Source organism: Condylura cristata, unplaced genomic scaffold, assembly GCF_000260355.1.
Source record: "Condylura cristata isolate star-nosed mole 26May11 unplaced genomic scaffold, ConCri1.0 scaffold00013, whole genome shotgun sequence".
Taxonomy (NCBI): Eukaryota; Metazoa; Chordata; class Mammalia; order Eulipotyphla; family Talpidae; genus Condylura; species Condylura cristata.
The window spans coordinates 21,296,498-21,312,672 of NW_004567114.1; the positions used below are offsets into that span (position 1 = coordinate 21,296,498).

The 16,175-nt window shown below is 54.5% G+C and overlaps 1 protein-coding gene across 1 annotated transcript in view; it reads right to left on the minus strand.

Annotated features, from left to right (window-relative positions):
* Positions 1–6,192: 6,192 nt before the first annotated feature.
* Positions 6,193–16,175, minus strand: part of VSX2 (visual system homeobox 2) — an 18,957-nt gene continuing 8,974 nt past the window's right edge. Inside the window, 3 exon segments of the mRNA XM_004681699.1 lie at positions 6,193–6,515; positions 7,321–7,533; positions 11,727–11,755. Coding sequence (XP_004681756.1) covers positions 6,193–6,515; positions 7,321–7,533; positions 11,727–11,755 — 565 coding nt within the window.

The following is a 16,175-nucleotide window of genomic DNA, read 5'->3' on the forward strand; positions in this document are numbered from 1 at the left end:
GGTGACAGAGGTGGGTGAGAGACCTGTGGGGAGGTGACTATGGCAGCATTTATCTTGATTTGATTTTGCTCTTTTCCTCCCAGACTTGTCTGGCCATGTCTGACCCTTTTTGATGGGTCCCGGCCAGAAGGTGCTTTAGTCTTGTGGCAGCTTTCAGGCCTTGCTTTGGGCCAATCCCCTTTGGGTGGCCTTTTACCCACAAGGGTAACTTTGGGTATTTGATTTAGAAACTATATTCTTTGTCTTTTCTGTATGGCACACTAATTATATTAAAGTTCTTTTCCATTAAAGGTCTTATATGATTTGTCTTGATGTGGCAGATGGCAGAACCCATTTAGAGTGGTAGGTTCTGGGGGTGACAGTAAGAGTCATGCAAACCATCTCATCACCTCCTTGGCTTTTCACCAAGGAGAGCATTGTTCTGACTCAGTACTTGAGGACATTAAGCAAAAGCAGTTCTGTACTTAAGCACAGGCCTGCTGGGTACACCTTGAAAGTCTTATTTTATGTTGCTTTCTTCTCCAGGGTATCACCGAGATGGGGCACTGGTGTTAGTGGGCCGGCTGAGGACCCCCAAACCTGCCTGCTCTAAGTGGATTCTGCCATCCCTGTATCAAGACAAAACTTCTTTTTTAAAAAAAAGATTTATTTATATATACATGTAAGAACTGCGGTACACACCAGAAGTGTGTGTGTGTGTGGGGGGGGGGGTTTGAGAGGATTCATGAGAGACAGAAGAAGGAGCAGAACCAGCAGGTCTACTAAAATACACCGCTGAGGGGAGAAGCGGGCGGGCCAGGAGAGGTCTGCTGCGCCATGTGGGTCACCTCCCTGGCCAGGGATCGAACCTGTGAGAGCTTCATAGTGCTGCACTTTAACCTGTTGCACCACCAGGGAGGCCCCTTCCCCGTATTTATTGCTATGCAGCTCAGCTTTTCTCAGAGGGTTTCCTTATTCATCAATATACCCATCACGCTAATTCCCACTTCATCAATTCAAAACTGCAAAGCTCTTTCTCAGCTGAGCCTGGGTTTGGCTTTTAATCTTGTATTTGTACTTCTGGGCCAGTAGAAGCTGCTTTGCCTCCTTGTGGAGACTGGAGGAAGGGGCCCACTTCTTTCTCTGCTCCCACCACCTCTGGCCTTGTGCGTACCAGGTGAGGCTGGGAGGTGATGTCAGCCTGGTGGGCACATAGTACAGCTAACTCTGAGGCTTGACAGGGGCTGGGGATGGGGAGGTGGCAGGGGCGGAGGGGGGGGAGTAACTCAGGGAAGGGAGGAGGCCCCGAGGAGCAGCGCTGGAGTTGGGGTTGACCTGGGATAGGAGCCATTGGGCTGGGCCTATTCTGCTGTGTGGAAGTAGGGGCTTCCTTGTTGCTGGCGTTGAGGAGGTGGGAGGAGGGGACATGGTAACTTAAGAAGGCACCAAGCAGACACCAGGAGACGGAACCATTTGAGTCCATTAGCTCTTGACCCATTCTCAGTTCAAGGCTCAGAGGTGGGTCTGGGGTGCCTGGGTGACCAAGGGAGTCTAGTACACACACTCAGTAAGCAGAGCCCTGGCACATGTTCTAACCCAAAGAAGCCACCTGCAGTTTTCCCTCTAGAAAACAAATTCATGTTTTTTGTTTTTTCAAATTCATGTTTTTAAAGTAATACTTTTAGACTAAAGAAATCTGTGACGATATTACTGTGGTTACTTTGCTATACATATGGTGGGCCCTTTGCTCCACCTCTGCACCCTGAGGGGAGCCTGCCGGGAGAGGCAGAGGCCCTCTGGTGGGAGCAGGGCAGGAGGACGACTCTGGGGCCCCCAGCAAGCTGCGGGAGACAGAGCTGGATGAGCAACAAGGCCCAGCGGGCGCTCAGACCATCACCCCCTTTCTTCGTGGCCCTAGGACTGGGCCTCACCTGCACTTCCTACTGTCCCCACAACCAGCCAGACGCCTTCTCACCTGCCCCACCAGGCCCTCTCAGCAGCTCCGAGCAGCCCTCATAAATGCTCCCTCCGGTCTTTTCATCACTCCCTCGCTCTTCATGGTGCACGAGTCATGTCTCCACGCCTGTTGGGCCTGAGGAGCCCCGGAAGGCCCTCTTCCAGATGCTGGGTTTCAGGATCCTGCGGTCTAGGGAGAAGTCCTTTCTGGGTGTGGCCAGCGAGCACCCTCTCTTGTTCTGTCCCTGGCCATCTGGGCCCTTCCTCTCCTGTCCGGGCTCTTCTCTGCATCCGCATCCCAGCCTCGGCCCTCACAGATGCCCCACAGACCTCGCTGCATGTCCCTCTGCAGAAGGCAGCAGTAGGGCCCCTGGGGCGATGGTCCAGGGGATTTCTGGCAGCTCCCCAGCTTCTGAGCTAACTGAAGCTGGGGCAGCTGCAAAGACACCGCACCCCAGCTCCAGCGGCTGACCTGGTGCAGCCACCAGCCTGTGCTCAGCTGATGCCTTCGCAGGCCCCTCGCTGTGCCTTCCCAGCACTCGGGCTGTCCTGAGGTTTCTTGTTCCAACCGAGAGCCCAGGACAGAGGCTCAGACTTTCTGACCCAAACCTTTGGGTTTGACCTGAGTCCCGTGGATGTGCTGTCACTGTCCCCGCTTCTGTCACATCTCCGTGCAAGGACAGCTACAACTTTGCCTTTTATTTACGCGATTACTTGAATTCTGTTTGTCTTTCCCTCTGAGCAGGCCCCTTTCCCCCCACCCTCTCCCCAGTGCCTGGTACACGGACGCGCAATAAATATCTTTAAATTATTGATTCAATGGATGAGTTAGAGGAAGGACATCCATTCCTTCAACAATAGATTGAGTGTCAGGTCGTGAGGATAAGAGATAAATAAGATACAGTGCCCACCCTTGGAGAAGTCAGCCTTGGGGGGAATCACAGCAAGCGCCAGGACACTGAGGGGACATCAGGGCTGCCGTGAGGGAATGGAGGTCACCCTCTTCCTGGGGGTGAACAGGTTTCCAGGGAGGAGGGGAACTCGATGCATGAGTGACGGGTATTTTCTGGAATGTTGGGGGTTGGGTGCGGCAAAGAGGCCTTTCCTAGACTGAGGGAGTGGATGTGCTGGGGAGGAGGGGTGTGGCCACCCTGTGCCCCCCAGACTGTGGGGCAGAGACGACTGTCCCTGGGTCCAACCCAGGGTACCAGGGCTTCCAACCACTCACCATTCCCCCTGAGGACAGCTGCCAGAAAAATCTCCTGGGACAGGAGAGTCTAAATCTGAGCTGACTTGAAACAATGGTCCAAGATTTCTTGAGCCAAAAGCTCAAATGTGATCTGTGCCGCCCACTCCCCGCCACTCACCACCTTGTCATTCCATCCAACACACCCTGAGCAGGTGGGTCCCTGCTCTCTGGAGTAGTCACAGCCGCTCCTCCAGTCTCCCTTCCTCCCTCTGTGACAGGGTTAGCAGAGGTTTGGCGACTTCAGTTCCTATTCCACTGCCTTTTCCAGCCCTGCCACTTTGTTGGAGTTGTAGGTAAGATACTGGGGCCCTCCCTGGTGGTGCAGTGGGTTAAAGCACTGCACTAAGAAGCTTAAGCCATTTCCGCATGAGTTCAATCCCTGCGTGCCCTGGAGGTGACCACATGGCCTGGCAGACCTCTCCTGACCCGCCCGCTGCTCCCCTCAGCAGTGTACTTCGTCGATCTGCCTGTTCTGCTCCCCACTCTGTCCCTGGTGAATCCTCTCACCCTCCGCATCTCTGACCTGTCTGAATAAATTAATCTTTAAAAACAAAAAAAGATACACACTGGACACGTGTAAACAAAAGGAAGGAGTCACATTCTTAGGGGCCTGAGGTGGGCTGTGGGCTTTGCCCCAAGAGTGAGGGGAAATAGGGTTGTTTATGAGGAAGTAGCTGAGGAAAGGTAAATGTAATCTGTTGTTGGGGAGCGGAGGGTGGCGTGGTCATAACTTAGGGCTCAATGGCCAGGACATTTCGTGGTGGCTTCAAGGGAGGAGGGTTCTATATCACAGTGATGCATGTCATGGCAGGTGATAAATGCCAGCTCAGTGCCAAGCGGCAGGCCACCGTGTCGCCACAGTTAGAGTAATTCAGAGGAGGAGTCAAGCGAATTTGACCTAAAAGTGACTTCATGGATTTACTTTTTTGTGCTTTCTACATACGCATACACACACCATCCTTACCCACGGGGGTTTCCTGGATCCCTCCTGTGTTTTTACATCAATTTTATTGTTACTTGTGTCTTTACAGAAAATGGCACAGAAATCACAGGTTGAGAATACCTAGAAGTCATTACAGCTCCTTATTTCAAACACCTCGATATCAAGTCCTTTCTTCTCACTCTATGTACATTATTTACACGCCAGGGGCTACAGTCTAACACTTCAAACCAACAGGGACAAAGACAAGAACTGGAGTGGGAGTGGGGGAGGAAGGCGTTCCATGAACAGAAGGAAGAAGAAATCAACTTTTGATATGGAATTAAAATCCCAGCTAGCTGTCTCAGGCTACCTCCGCACTCCACATTCCCTGCAAAGGTGGCTGGGATGGGGCGGGGGTGAGGGAGTCAGGGCCTGGCCTGGGGGCAGAAGAGGCCACCAGTATGGACAGTCCTCCAGGTAGCAGACAGGAGACCACCCTTACTCCTACAGCGCTGGCGTGCTGCCTGCCTCACCTTGGTGGGCACCTGGTGACAGTCTGCCTGGAGCATGCAAGGACGCACGCATCTAAGGGAAAACCAGGAAACCAGGACTGTGAGCCAGGAACACAGGTAGAGGTCACGCGGGCGCAGCCCAGCATTTCAGTAAAGATAATCAAAGAGCCAATTAAGGAAAGAAATCCAGGAGAGAGAGAGAGAGAATGTGTGTGTGTGTGTGTGTGTGTGTGTGAGGAAGCTGCTCAGTACTGTTTTGAGGAAGAGGTCCTGGGAAAAAGTAAAATGTATGCAGAGCTTAATTAAAAAGATATGCTTTTGCTGAAGCTCAGGAGCAAGGGGTATAAAATGGATGCTTAAAAATAAAGTTTCACTGCATGCTGGGCAGAGCCGTCCCCGTGTCTGACTTCCTTCACCACAGCCTCCCAGATCTCGGCCTCACTAGAAGTCCACACTAGAGGGTCGCTGTGTCTGTCTTACAAGCGAGCGGACATGCATGGCCACGGGCCCCCAGCATGGGGGTGAGCTTGTTCTCCTTCCAGTGCTTTCTCATGCCCTTCTTCTGATTGACCTCGATGAATCTATACAGCCCCCTGGCCCACTCCAGCTTGGCTTGGATCAAGCTGCATTAAGGCCTGTGGCTTCTTAGGTATTCATGACAGCTGGTTGGGTGTTCCAAAGCAGGGCACATGCAAACCAGTCATTTGCAAGAAGCTCTGGGGAAGAATACCTAATGGGCAGCATGCCAGAGGCGTCAGAATGTGTCAGGACACAGGCCTGAGAGCCGTGGGTAAGGCCTGGCCTCCTGGACAGCGTGGTGAGCCACAGCAAGGCTGAGAAGTACCCTGGCAGCACACAGAGGCCTGGATTCGCTGTTACTGTATATCACCACATGCAGGTGTGCACCTGTGCTGGGAGGAGCCATGGGCAGGCTGGGTGCCAAGAGAGTGGGGTCCTGGGGTGACCTTGGAAGGCATGAGATAGAGGATGAATGAGGGAGGGGCCCAGGCTGACTCTTCTCAAGTTGAGCGGGGAATTTGGGCCCCACTAATGGGCGGAGGAGTTTGCACCTGCCTGCAGGTGATGAAGCAGGCCTGAGGGAAGGAGCAGGCTGAGGGGGTTTTGCTGACTGGGGGCTCAGGACTCTGGCCCTGGAGTGCGGTGCCCTGTCCCTGACACGCAGGTGTGGTGTTTGCAGCAGAGGTCTGGGCAGCAGGATCCACAGGGGTGGAGCGCTGAGAAGGGGCAAGAGAACAGAGCAAGGGGAGGCTCAGGACAGAGGATTTCCCAGGTATTGCATGAAAGCAGCTTGAGGAGGTGGTGTGGGGCAGCAAGAAGGCTTCTGAGGCAGGGACGGCGGGACGAGGAGGCGACTGGAGAGATGGACACTAGGTAGGGGAGGCTCCGGCGAGGCCCAAAGCCTCAGCCAGAACTGAGCTGTGCCTGAAGTCACCCGGGGGTCCTGGAGGGCCTGCGGGGCAGGGGGAGAGTGGCGGAGGCCAGGCCTGGGCCTCCAGCACCACAGGCCCCGAGGAGAACGGAGTCCTGGGGCTCCAGTGATTGTGCGCCTTGACCTAAGCCATGTCCTCCAGCTGCGGGGGGCTCAGCTTCTCCGCCGGCCTGTCTTCCTCCACAGCCTCCTCCTCTGGCTCCTCAGCACTCCGGGCCAGGCTGTCGGGCCCGGACACAGTCCCTAGCACTTTGGTGCTGTGCTCCTGAGCTCTGGCTCGGAGGGCTGCAATGCTGTTCTCCCTCAGTTCTTCCTGGGACATGGCTGCAGGAGGGTCGGGGTCCCGCTCCTCCTGCTCCATCTTGTCGAGCTTGGGCAGGGCCTGGCGCTCCACCTCGGGTTTCCTCCCCGACTCAGCTGCTGCCTCCAGCGACTTTTTGTGCATCCCTAAAAAGAATTGTTGGTATTCGGGTTTAGAAAAGCGCCTGGGAAAGCCATCTTGAACTGAAAACAGCAAAGATAGAGAGAGGCCAGAATTAAGGACAGTAGAAAGCCTTACTTCACGCGCCGCAGTCATGCGAGTCCCGGGGTCAGGGGGGCACAGGGCAGGCAGGGGTGGGGCCGCACCAGCCCCGTGGGGGCCTCCCTAGACAAGCCCACGCGCACCTGGCCACCAGCAGCCTGTTCTGCCCCTTCCCAAACACAGCACCTGCTCCCCCATCCCTCCCGACTAGGATTCCTGATTAGAACCCCAAGATAAGCTGGTACTATGACAAGACACTGGCCTAGATGGCAGCATAGGGGTGAGAACGGCCGTGAGGAAGACGGTAGGTGGAGAGATTTTGGGGGAAGAAGTCCTTTCAGCAAAGCGGGAATAGTAGCTGAAGGGACTCAGGGTGTCCTCATTTCCCGAGGGGGGTTGTTTTCATGACCACAAACCCATCTCTAGCTAAAGGAAGAGGAGGATCCAGATCCTGGAGCAAGCCATGCCCTCCTCATAGACCAGAGACCCCCACCAGGATGAGAGTCCTAGACACCCAGTGTGTGGGTGCAAGGGACAGACTCAGGGTTCCAGACCCCAGATGGCTTGGAGGCCCTCCAGGGCCTCCAGACAGCTTGGAGGGCTCTCTCCTGCTAGGCTGCTGGAGCCAGTCCACCCCCCAACCTCATCCTTCCTGAGCTTCCTTTCTCCCCTAGGCAGCGCTATCCTCACCGCGGTGGGCAGGGCCCCAAGGAGCGTGTGGGCTCTTACCCAGTAGCCATGGCGCACAGGAGTCCATGATGCCATCCTTGGCGGACTTGAGGATGGACTCGGGCAGGGGAATGGAGTGCCGTACCATGGCCCCGTACAGGCCATACTCCGCCATGACACTGCTCCGGCCCCAGCATTTCTCCCGCTTCCTCCATTTGGCTCGGCGGTTCTGGAACCAGACCTGCAAGTGCAGGCCGAGAGGTCAGGGGCTCTCTGCGAGGCCGGCAGGCCCTCAGCCCCTGCGGCCTGGAGTCCGGTCCAGCCCCACCCCCATGGGTCACGGAACAAAATCCGACGGAATTCACTTTAAAGATCTGACCAGCTTTGTTGAACCCTCAGGCACTGGGCGGCTTCCCATCTAGTAAGGACAAGAGGGACGCAGAGTACAAGATACAGGGTTCCTCCAGGCAGCCAGGGCAAGATGAGGGCGAGGGCCTTGTTTCAAGCACAGGTAACCTACCTGTGGGGGTGGGGAAGCCCTGTGCCCGGGGAATGGGAAAAATTTACCCTCTGGAGCTGACCAGGAAATTCCATACTGACAACTAAGACTATGCTCCCGGTTGAAGTGTGCGGTCAGGCTTAAGTCCTGATGGGCTTAGCACAGACACCTCCACTTGTGGACTGGTTTCTGTTTAACAATTGCCCGTAGCCCCATCCCTGGGCGGCTGCGCTCTCCAGCCAGTTTATACAGCCAAGTCCTTGTCGAAGCTCAGCAGCTCACCAGCCCTGGGGTGAGCTTCCCCCTGATTCAGGGGTATTCAGAATGGGGACACGGGGCCTGGTGGGAATGCAATGGTGGAATAGGTCTGTTTCCGTTTTTTAATCAAAGCAATTCTAGAGCAATGTAGGGACCCCCCAGGGGCAGGGTGTGTGTGTGTGTGTGTGTGCGTGTGTGTGCGTGTGTGTGTGTGTGCAGCACCCACGTGGTTCTCAGGGGCTGGCTCACTTTCTCACACCCCAGCATAACCACAGAAAACTTTTCCTGATTTAGAGGGTCGGATTCCTTTCAGGGGCTAGACCGGTCTTGCTGTGGGGTAAGGGTGGGCCCAGGGGGCAGGGTGTGGATGATCTTGGGGTAACAGGTCACAGGAAGCCTGGGAAATACTCTACCCCCCAAACTGGGCAGAGGACACTTCCAGAGGCTTGAGTCAACTCCCCTTTTGGCCTTCCAGGTGCCATCATGGAGCGGCCATCACAGGGTCCCCCACCAGCTCCCTAACTCTGCATGTTACCTGGAGTTGCTGAGCGGCCACCCCTCAGCCAAGCCAGGAAGATGAAAGTCTCAGTGGTGAGGGGGGCAAGTGGGAGTAGGGCCACCCTCAAGGATGCTTCCATGGCCCCAAAGCTGACTGGTGCTGCCCTGGGGGGGACCCACAGCACTCCTGCTGGGGCTTTCAGCATAGATCCCAGCCATGCTGCTGGAAGCCAGACTTCTTGGTCTCCCAAGCAGGTTCCCGCGTCTCCCGGCAGTTGGCAGCAGCCAGAGGCAGGGACAGCACTGGCCCTCAAGGAGGAGAGAGGCCCCGTGGAAACCAGTGGGCGCAGGATGGACCCCGGCCCCGCCGGCCCTCTGTGCACTCACAGCCTCCCGGGGTCCTGACCCTCGGGGCGGCTGGACTCCCGCGGTGCCCTGGAAAGTGGGGGTTGAGGGGAGGGAAGAGGGGGGTTCGTGAAAATCTATTAGTTTCCTCTGCGATTTCCATTCCCTTGCTTCGGGCTGCCCACCCGCCTCCCTCCGGGCCCCTCCCCCGCCCCGGGCGGCGGAGGTTTCAGCTTTTGATGAAAAATTGCTCCAGCTCTATTCAGGAGGCGGCAAAAGAAGAGTCACCCCCAGGGGCAGCCCTGGGCTGATTGAAAAATAAGTTAATTTCAGTTTGAATCGATGGGCCTCAGGCACTGAAATATCACGGGAAATTAAAGCGGCCGCTCTCCCGGGAGCCGCGGCATTGACCCGCACTAATTAATGCTGGGGAGGCAGCGAGAGCTGCGCGGCGAGCCGTCCCCCTCCCCGGGGGACCCCAAACACTTCTCATTTAACTAATTAGACGGGGAAAATTGGGTGTTAATTTGTTTAGGATTTTTCCCCCTCTTCCCTCCCGGCAGCTCCCTCCCCGGCCCCCGCCCCTCGCGGGGGCGCGGGAAATGAATGCGGGGCTCGCCGGCAGATGGCTGCCCCGGTCACTCTGCAATCTTCTCCGACTTGATTGCTTGATTAGGTCGTTAGCACATTAAAAAAAAAAATTGCTTGCCGTCTGGCGCTGGCGTGATGAGTGGGACGCGCGGCAGCGCCTGGGTAATTTATCTTTTTATACGGCAAAGAATTTGATTTCAATCTGCAGATATATGGGGCGCCTTTGACACCTGTTTAACATCGCGCCGCTGACAGCTTAACCCTTTGCTGCCTCGGCCGCCAGGAGGCTCCGGCTGGGACCGGCCGGGGACTCCGAGTCCGCGCGCCCCCGCGGTTCCCGAAGCCGCCACCAGGTGGCGTAGTGAGCGTTACCGAGGCTCGCGGCGGCCGTGACTTGGCTGCGTCCGGCAGAGGGCGCTCCAGCCGCCCTGCCGCGCATTCTCCGGCCCCCGCCTCCGCACCCCAGCAGTGCCGGGGCCAGACGCGTTCAGCCCCGCTGCGGAAAGACCGCGCCGCAAGCGCACTCCTTTAAACTGACTTTAGTGTCGGTATGCTCGCTTTGGCACTTCTGCTTTTGCAAAATACCGGGACCTTTAAAAATGGGAGAGGAGGCCCTCCGTGGTGGGGCAGCGGGTTCAAGCACAGCACTGAGAAGCTAAAGCCACTTCTGCATGATTTCGATTCCCACCTGCCCCGGAGGTGACCACATGGGGGGGGCAGACCTCTCCTGACCGCCCGCTGCTCCCCCTGCAGTGTACTTCGTCCATCTGCCTGTTCTGCTCCCCACTCTGTCTCTGATGAAGCCTCTCGCCTCCCCTGAGCCTCTGGCCTGTACCCTGTTCTGTATGCACAATAAATAAATCTTAAAAAAAAAAAAAATGGGAGAGGCACGACCTCAGTGGTCCCAGCCTCGCCGCCCTGACATTGGCGGATAGAAAGCACCTTGGGTGGGACGCACCTTGGCGCCACCGGGTCAGGTATCTCCCCTGCCTGCTTGGCCTTCCTGGGGAGCTGGGGGGCCAAAGTGTAAGGCTAACTCCTCCCCCTCCCGCCTGGCAAGAACGGGCTTGTCTCAAGCTGCCTTTGCCCATAGAGGACACGGAAAAGGGCCTAGCCACATGTAGGAAGCCAAGTGATCTGGGGTTTCATCACCTTTGAAAGAAGACGACAAAGGCTGAACCCTGGCATAAGCTCTGTGGCCTGAGTTCGATCCCCAGCCAGGGAGCTGACCCACATGGGGCAGAAGACTTCTCCTGTCTCGCCCGCTGCTCCCCTCAGCAGTGTACTTCAATCAATCTGCCTGTTCTGCTCTCCACTCTGTCCCTGGTGAATCAACTCCCCTCTCCCCCACTACCTCTGGCCTATACTCCAATTCTTATATTATATGCAAATAAATGAAATTACAATTAAAAATATTTGGAATTCCAAGCACCAGATCTGGTCATCCAGGTTGGGAAAGCTTTTTTTTCCTTAAAATTTAGACAGAGTGGGGAGCAAAACAGGCAGATTAAACACACACTGCTGAGGGCAGCAGCATGAGGCAGAGGAGGTCTGCTGTGCCATGTGGGTCACTTGGCTGGTGGGAATCAAACTCGGCTGCAGTGGCTGGTGATAGCTTCATAGCAGTGAGGCTTTAACCCTTGCGCCACTAGGGAGGCCCTGGGGAGGCCTTCTCCATGAATCTAAAAGTAAGCCATCTGTTTGCTGGGCAAGAGGGGCCCTTGGTGCATTATGAAACATGCAGAACGCCGGAAGCCTGCAGCCAGACTTGAGTGTTTGGGATTTTAGGAAGAATCTTCCCCACTTACTTCCCTGCACAGCATGGCGGTACCTCACCATCGGTTTTCACCTCCACAACAAAGTGCATACACACTTATCCTAAGGAGGCTAGATAAAGAGCGTAAAATCAGGTCTAGTTTTTGAGACAATGAGTTTTGATGACCAATTTAGAAAAGAATTGGATTTAGGGATTCTGGAGCAAGATCGTGGGGTATACAAAGGCAGAGATGAGAGCGAGGCCCCTCTCCCGCAAGTGTGGCTGCCTGCAAAGCACACCTGGCTTCTCCAGGATCCCATGGGTGTCCGTGCTCACCTGGAAACAGCTTCCTTACTGGAATGCTAAAGAGGAGCTGCAGACTTGAGATTCAGATCCTCTCTAGGGCCTGTGAACAGAACCATTTTGCTGGGTCCTCTAATTTGGGCAAATGAATAACTACTGTGCAGACTTTGCCCACAGACACTCCCAGAGGAATTGGTGCCAGCTGGTCGCTCCAACTAGGAGCCATCGACTCTCGGTGATGGGCTCTGGAATGCCTGGCTCTCTTCGAAGACCAGATGCTGCTTCAATTTATGGAGGAAACCTGGACAGCCAGAGCCATTCCTTTTTAAGACAGTTGGCAGGGAAGCTATGGTGATGGTGCCGTGGAGGAAAGTGGACAAGGTGTTAGAATTAATCCTAACCACTCTTCCTAGCTGCCTTTCCCTTCCCTTCCTGGAAGCGCCCAGCATGTGTGCAAAGCTTTAAAAGTTGACAAGAAACGCTGAAGTCAGCCAATCCTGATAGAGCCCCCAGCTCTGACAAAAATTGCTGTGTGGTCTCGGGCAAGTTACTCACCTTCTCTCAAGCTTAGTATGTTCAAACAGAAGATGAAAATCCCTATTTTGCATGGCTGTTTGAGGGATTAATTAAATAAGCGAAAGTGCCTAAAATCTTCATGCCTTCAAGAAAAAAGAGAAACTGTCTAAAATCAGTGCATATCACACAGAAGGCGCTCAATACGGACTGCTTATTATTATTTCAGTGGAGGCACAGAAATACTCAGACGTGTGTACTCAGAGGGCAGACAATTGTGCCATTACTGCCCTCTGGCCTCCTCCACATGCCCTTGAACAAGGCTGGACTAGCAGATAATAACCACAACACAGGGAGAGACATGACCAACTTTCAGGCTGCCAGAGTTTTCATACAGATGTTCTCTTTCCCTTCCAGGCAACCCAGAGGGGGTGACCACACAGATGCCCCTGCAAGTTTCCCCACATTTCTAATGTGTCCCAGGCCCTTGAGGCTCTGATGCAAGAAAACACCATGAGGTATCCACCACTCCCGCCAGTCCACTCTCCTCTCAGGAACTAGAGGCCTGAGGTCAGAGATCTCTGCTCTGCCTCCTACACGGTGCATTTCTAAACCTTTCTGAGCTTCTGGTTTCTCCTCCACCCCATCCTGCCACCTCCTCAGTGGTTTCTCATGAAAACTAAGTCAAACAGTGTGTGGGAAACTTGTGATTCATAGTAAGAACTTAAAACATTGACCAGATGTTGGATGAATTCTGTGAACAAATGTGTGATGAGATGAGGCTTTGCTTTAATGCCCAAAGACACTTTCACAAAAAACCCAGCCCTCCCATCTCCTCTGTTGTGAGATTCACTTTCAGGATAGGCTCCTTGCCCTCCCTGGTTTCTCGGTCCTGGCAAACCCACAATGTTCCTTCAGTCCCTCTCTCACTCTCCTGACTGTCCTCTTTCTCGAAGACACTGCTCCCCTCACATGGGAGTTGGGTCTGGACCTCTTCCAGAAAGCCTGAGTCCACACCCCAGCAGGCCCACAGCCTTAGAGCCTCTGAGTGCCTGAGAAGCGGCCTGGGGGAATACCAAGAGCCACCAGGCTTGGAGTCCCAGACAGAGGAGAGGGACCCACCTTCCAGCTCCGGAAGGAGGCTGGGTCTCCCTGAGCCTTCTCCCTCAGGGGGGAGTCCCTAAAAGCTCAGGTAGGTGTCTTTAGCTTTCATATCTGGTCTGGCAGGGCAGGGAGGATCCTGAGAGCCTGTCCCTCTGAGGTGGACTACACTCAGGGAAGGGCTTTTGCCAAGGGGGCATCCTCCTGCTACAGGGCACCCACAGCCAGCCAGGCCGTCCCTGGGCTCTTCCTTTCACTAGTGGGTGACCAGCACAAGCAGCCATGGCCATGTCCAGGGGGTCTCTTGTCGTCACACAGCTCCTGGGACCCCCACAAGACATCATGCCCAGAGCTCCTGCCCTCAGATATCTCCCAGGAGACCCTGTGCAATCACCCCAGAACCACCCACTGAAGAAGACGTCTCACGTGACAGGTGCTCCATGGACATTCTGGGCACTTGGCTCCCTGCCCTGCAGTCTTATCACTTGCCAGTAGGCCTGGTTCAGCTGGCCATGTTAGTTTCCATCATCTTCACCAGCTTCTTTCCTTCCCTCTGTCTGGGAGGTGATTAATTTGGACTCATTGCTGGTGTGATTTAAGCACGTCACACTCCAACCTACTCAGTACTCTGACACTGTCTTTCCACGCTGCCCCAGCACCCCCAGCTCAGGCTCAGAGAAGCCTCCCTGCGGCTATTGCTGCCGCCGCGGCCTCTACATTCCACTAGGGGGCAGCATCCTGCCTGGCTCACAGCCGGGTCCTCTGCTCCTCATCCCACCCTGTCACCCCAAACTCCACTTCATTCATACATACTTAAGACACAGAAACTCCATCCTCGAGCTTCTGACCCACAGTTTTTACAGAGACTGCGCAAAACCAGCTGGAGAGCTTTAAAAACAGCTGCCAAGCTTCCTCACCAAAGAAATTAAACTAGAATCACGGGGCACGCAGGTGGCGCCTGGGTGGTTAGAAAGCTGACAGTGGTTTCAGTCAACATCCTGGGGGAAGAGACTCTGCAACCCCACCAGGTGAATAAGTTCCAACACCTGGAATAATCCCCTCCAGCTTTGTTCTCTACTGTTGGGGCAAAAAGCAAGGTCAAGCAACACTAGTGAGAAAATCCACACCAGGAGCGAGATGTGAGTTCTGTCAACTTCGAGTGTCCAAACTTCTGTCTTGCTGGCCTTCAGGTAAAGACTTTTGTCAGAAAAAAATATATAGTAAACAAATACTTGAACATATGTGAGTATACACATATGAATATGTAACCCAGTTTTACAATTCTAGTAAGTGACCCCACAGAGAAAACAGCCTGAGCCCACTACATCTGCTCCAGAGCTGACCCCTGGCAGGGGCCTCCAGACTGTCATATCCCAGCATATTCTGGAGACAGAAGAAGAACTGTGTGTTTGAATCTGATGTGAGATTCAGAAGCTCTTCTCCCACAATGCTCTGTACCCCTCAAATCCAACCTACAGAGAGGCGGCCTGAGGAAGAGCCACAACCCTCCAAGCACAGACAGGAAATGGCCACGAGGAGGCGCTGGCCGTCAGCACGCCCCTGCCCTGGCTACTCCAGGTGACCCACACCATCTTCGCCTTTGCGGTTTCCTCTCCTGACTCCCCTGAGTGCTGGGTGGACCCTCATCTACTCTTCACTCTCAGCCCCTCAATCCTCACATTCAGAAAATACAGCTAGAAAGCATCTGACTCAGCCAGTTGTTGAGAGGATTTAGTGAAACAAGATACAGAAAGCTCTTAATAGCTCGGACTATAGAGAGAACTTAATAATAACAGTACTTTTATTAAGCTAGTTTTTCAGGACAATACTATTATTCGTTTACTAGTGAGTCATCTGGGGCTCAGATTTTAGCTTGCTGACATGGAGCAATGAGGAGGTGTGTGAGCCAGCAGGCCCTCCTTAGGTTCTCATCCGACAGTAGATGGGAGGCCACAGACATATTCGAGCGGCTACCTGGAATGGACAAGAGGTGTGAGCCCCGGCTGACCACCAGGACTGCCAAAGACTACCTTCCTGCCGTCCATTTCATCAGTGGCAGCCCAGGTCACGGTGAGGAAGGTGACCTTCAGGAGGCCCTCCCTGAGGGATCCCTTGTCTTTCTTTCACAAGTAAGGAGGCTGAGAGAGGGGAGGTGACCTGGCTTCTGCCCAGCCTGCTGAGTGAGGCCAGGTCCGGACATCCGGTCAGTAACCGCTCTGCTTCTCCTTGAGGGTGTCTAACCCTGGGGAACTTGGAGCCTCTGATAACATCCTCCTACACTCACAGGTAGGCCTCTGACTAAAAGCAGAACAGGGACTGGCTTTCCGTCTTCCATGATGGAAGGTGGAAGGGGGGTGGGGCAGGGTAGTGGCACCAGTGTCCTGAAGTGGAAAGAGTGGGTCTGAGTTCTGGACCCTGTTCTTCAGGTTGCCTTTCTGTCAAAGGGGAGTAGTAACAGTAGCTTACTGGCTCTCCTAGGGTCCCTGGGGAATATACATAAACTCCTCTAAAAGGAAACAACAGGGACCTCACTGGTGGTACAGTAGGTGAAAGCACAGCACTATGAAGCTATCTGCAGCCACTGCAGCACGAGTTTGATCCCCGGCCAAGGAGCTGACCCACATGGCGCAGCAGACCTCTCCTGTCTCGCCTGCTGCTCCCCTCAGCAGTGTATTTTAGTCCATCTGTCTATTCTGCTCCCCACTCTGTCTCTGGTGAATCCTTTCACCACAACTATACCCCAGAACTATACCCCAGTTCTTGTAGGCATAAATAAATCAATCTTTATAATTGAGCCCACCAGGGAGGGCCCAAATAGATAAATCTTTTTTTTTTCCAAATAGATAAATCTTAAAAAAAAAAAAAATAGGACCCTCCCTGGTGTCGCAACAGGTTAAAGCACAGCACTGCAAGCTGGCTGCAGCTGCTTGGGTGCCAGTTTGTTCCCTGGCCCCGGAGCTGACCCACATGGCACAGCAGACCCATCCTGTCTCGCCCGCTGCTCCCCTCAGCAGTGTACTTCATCAGTAAGCCTGTTCTGCTCCCCACTCT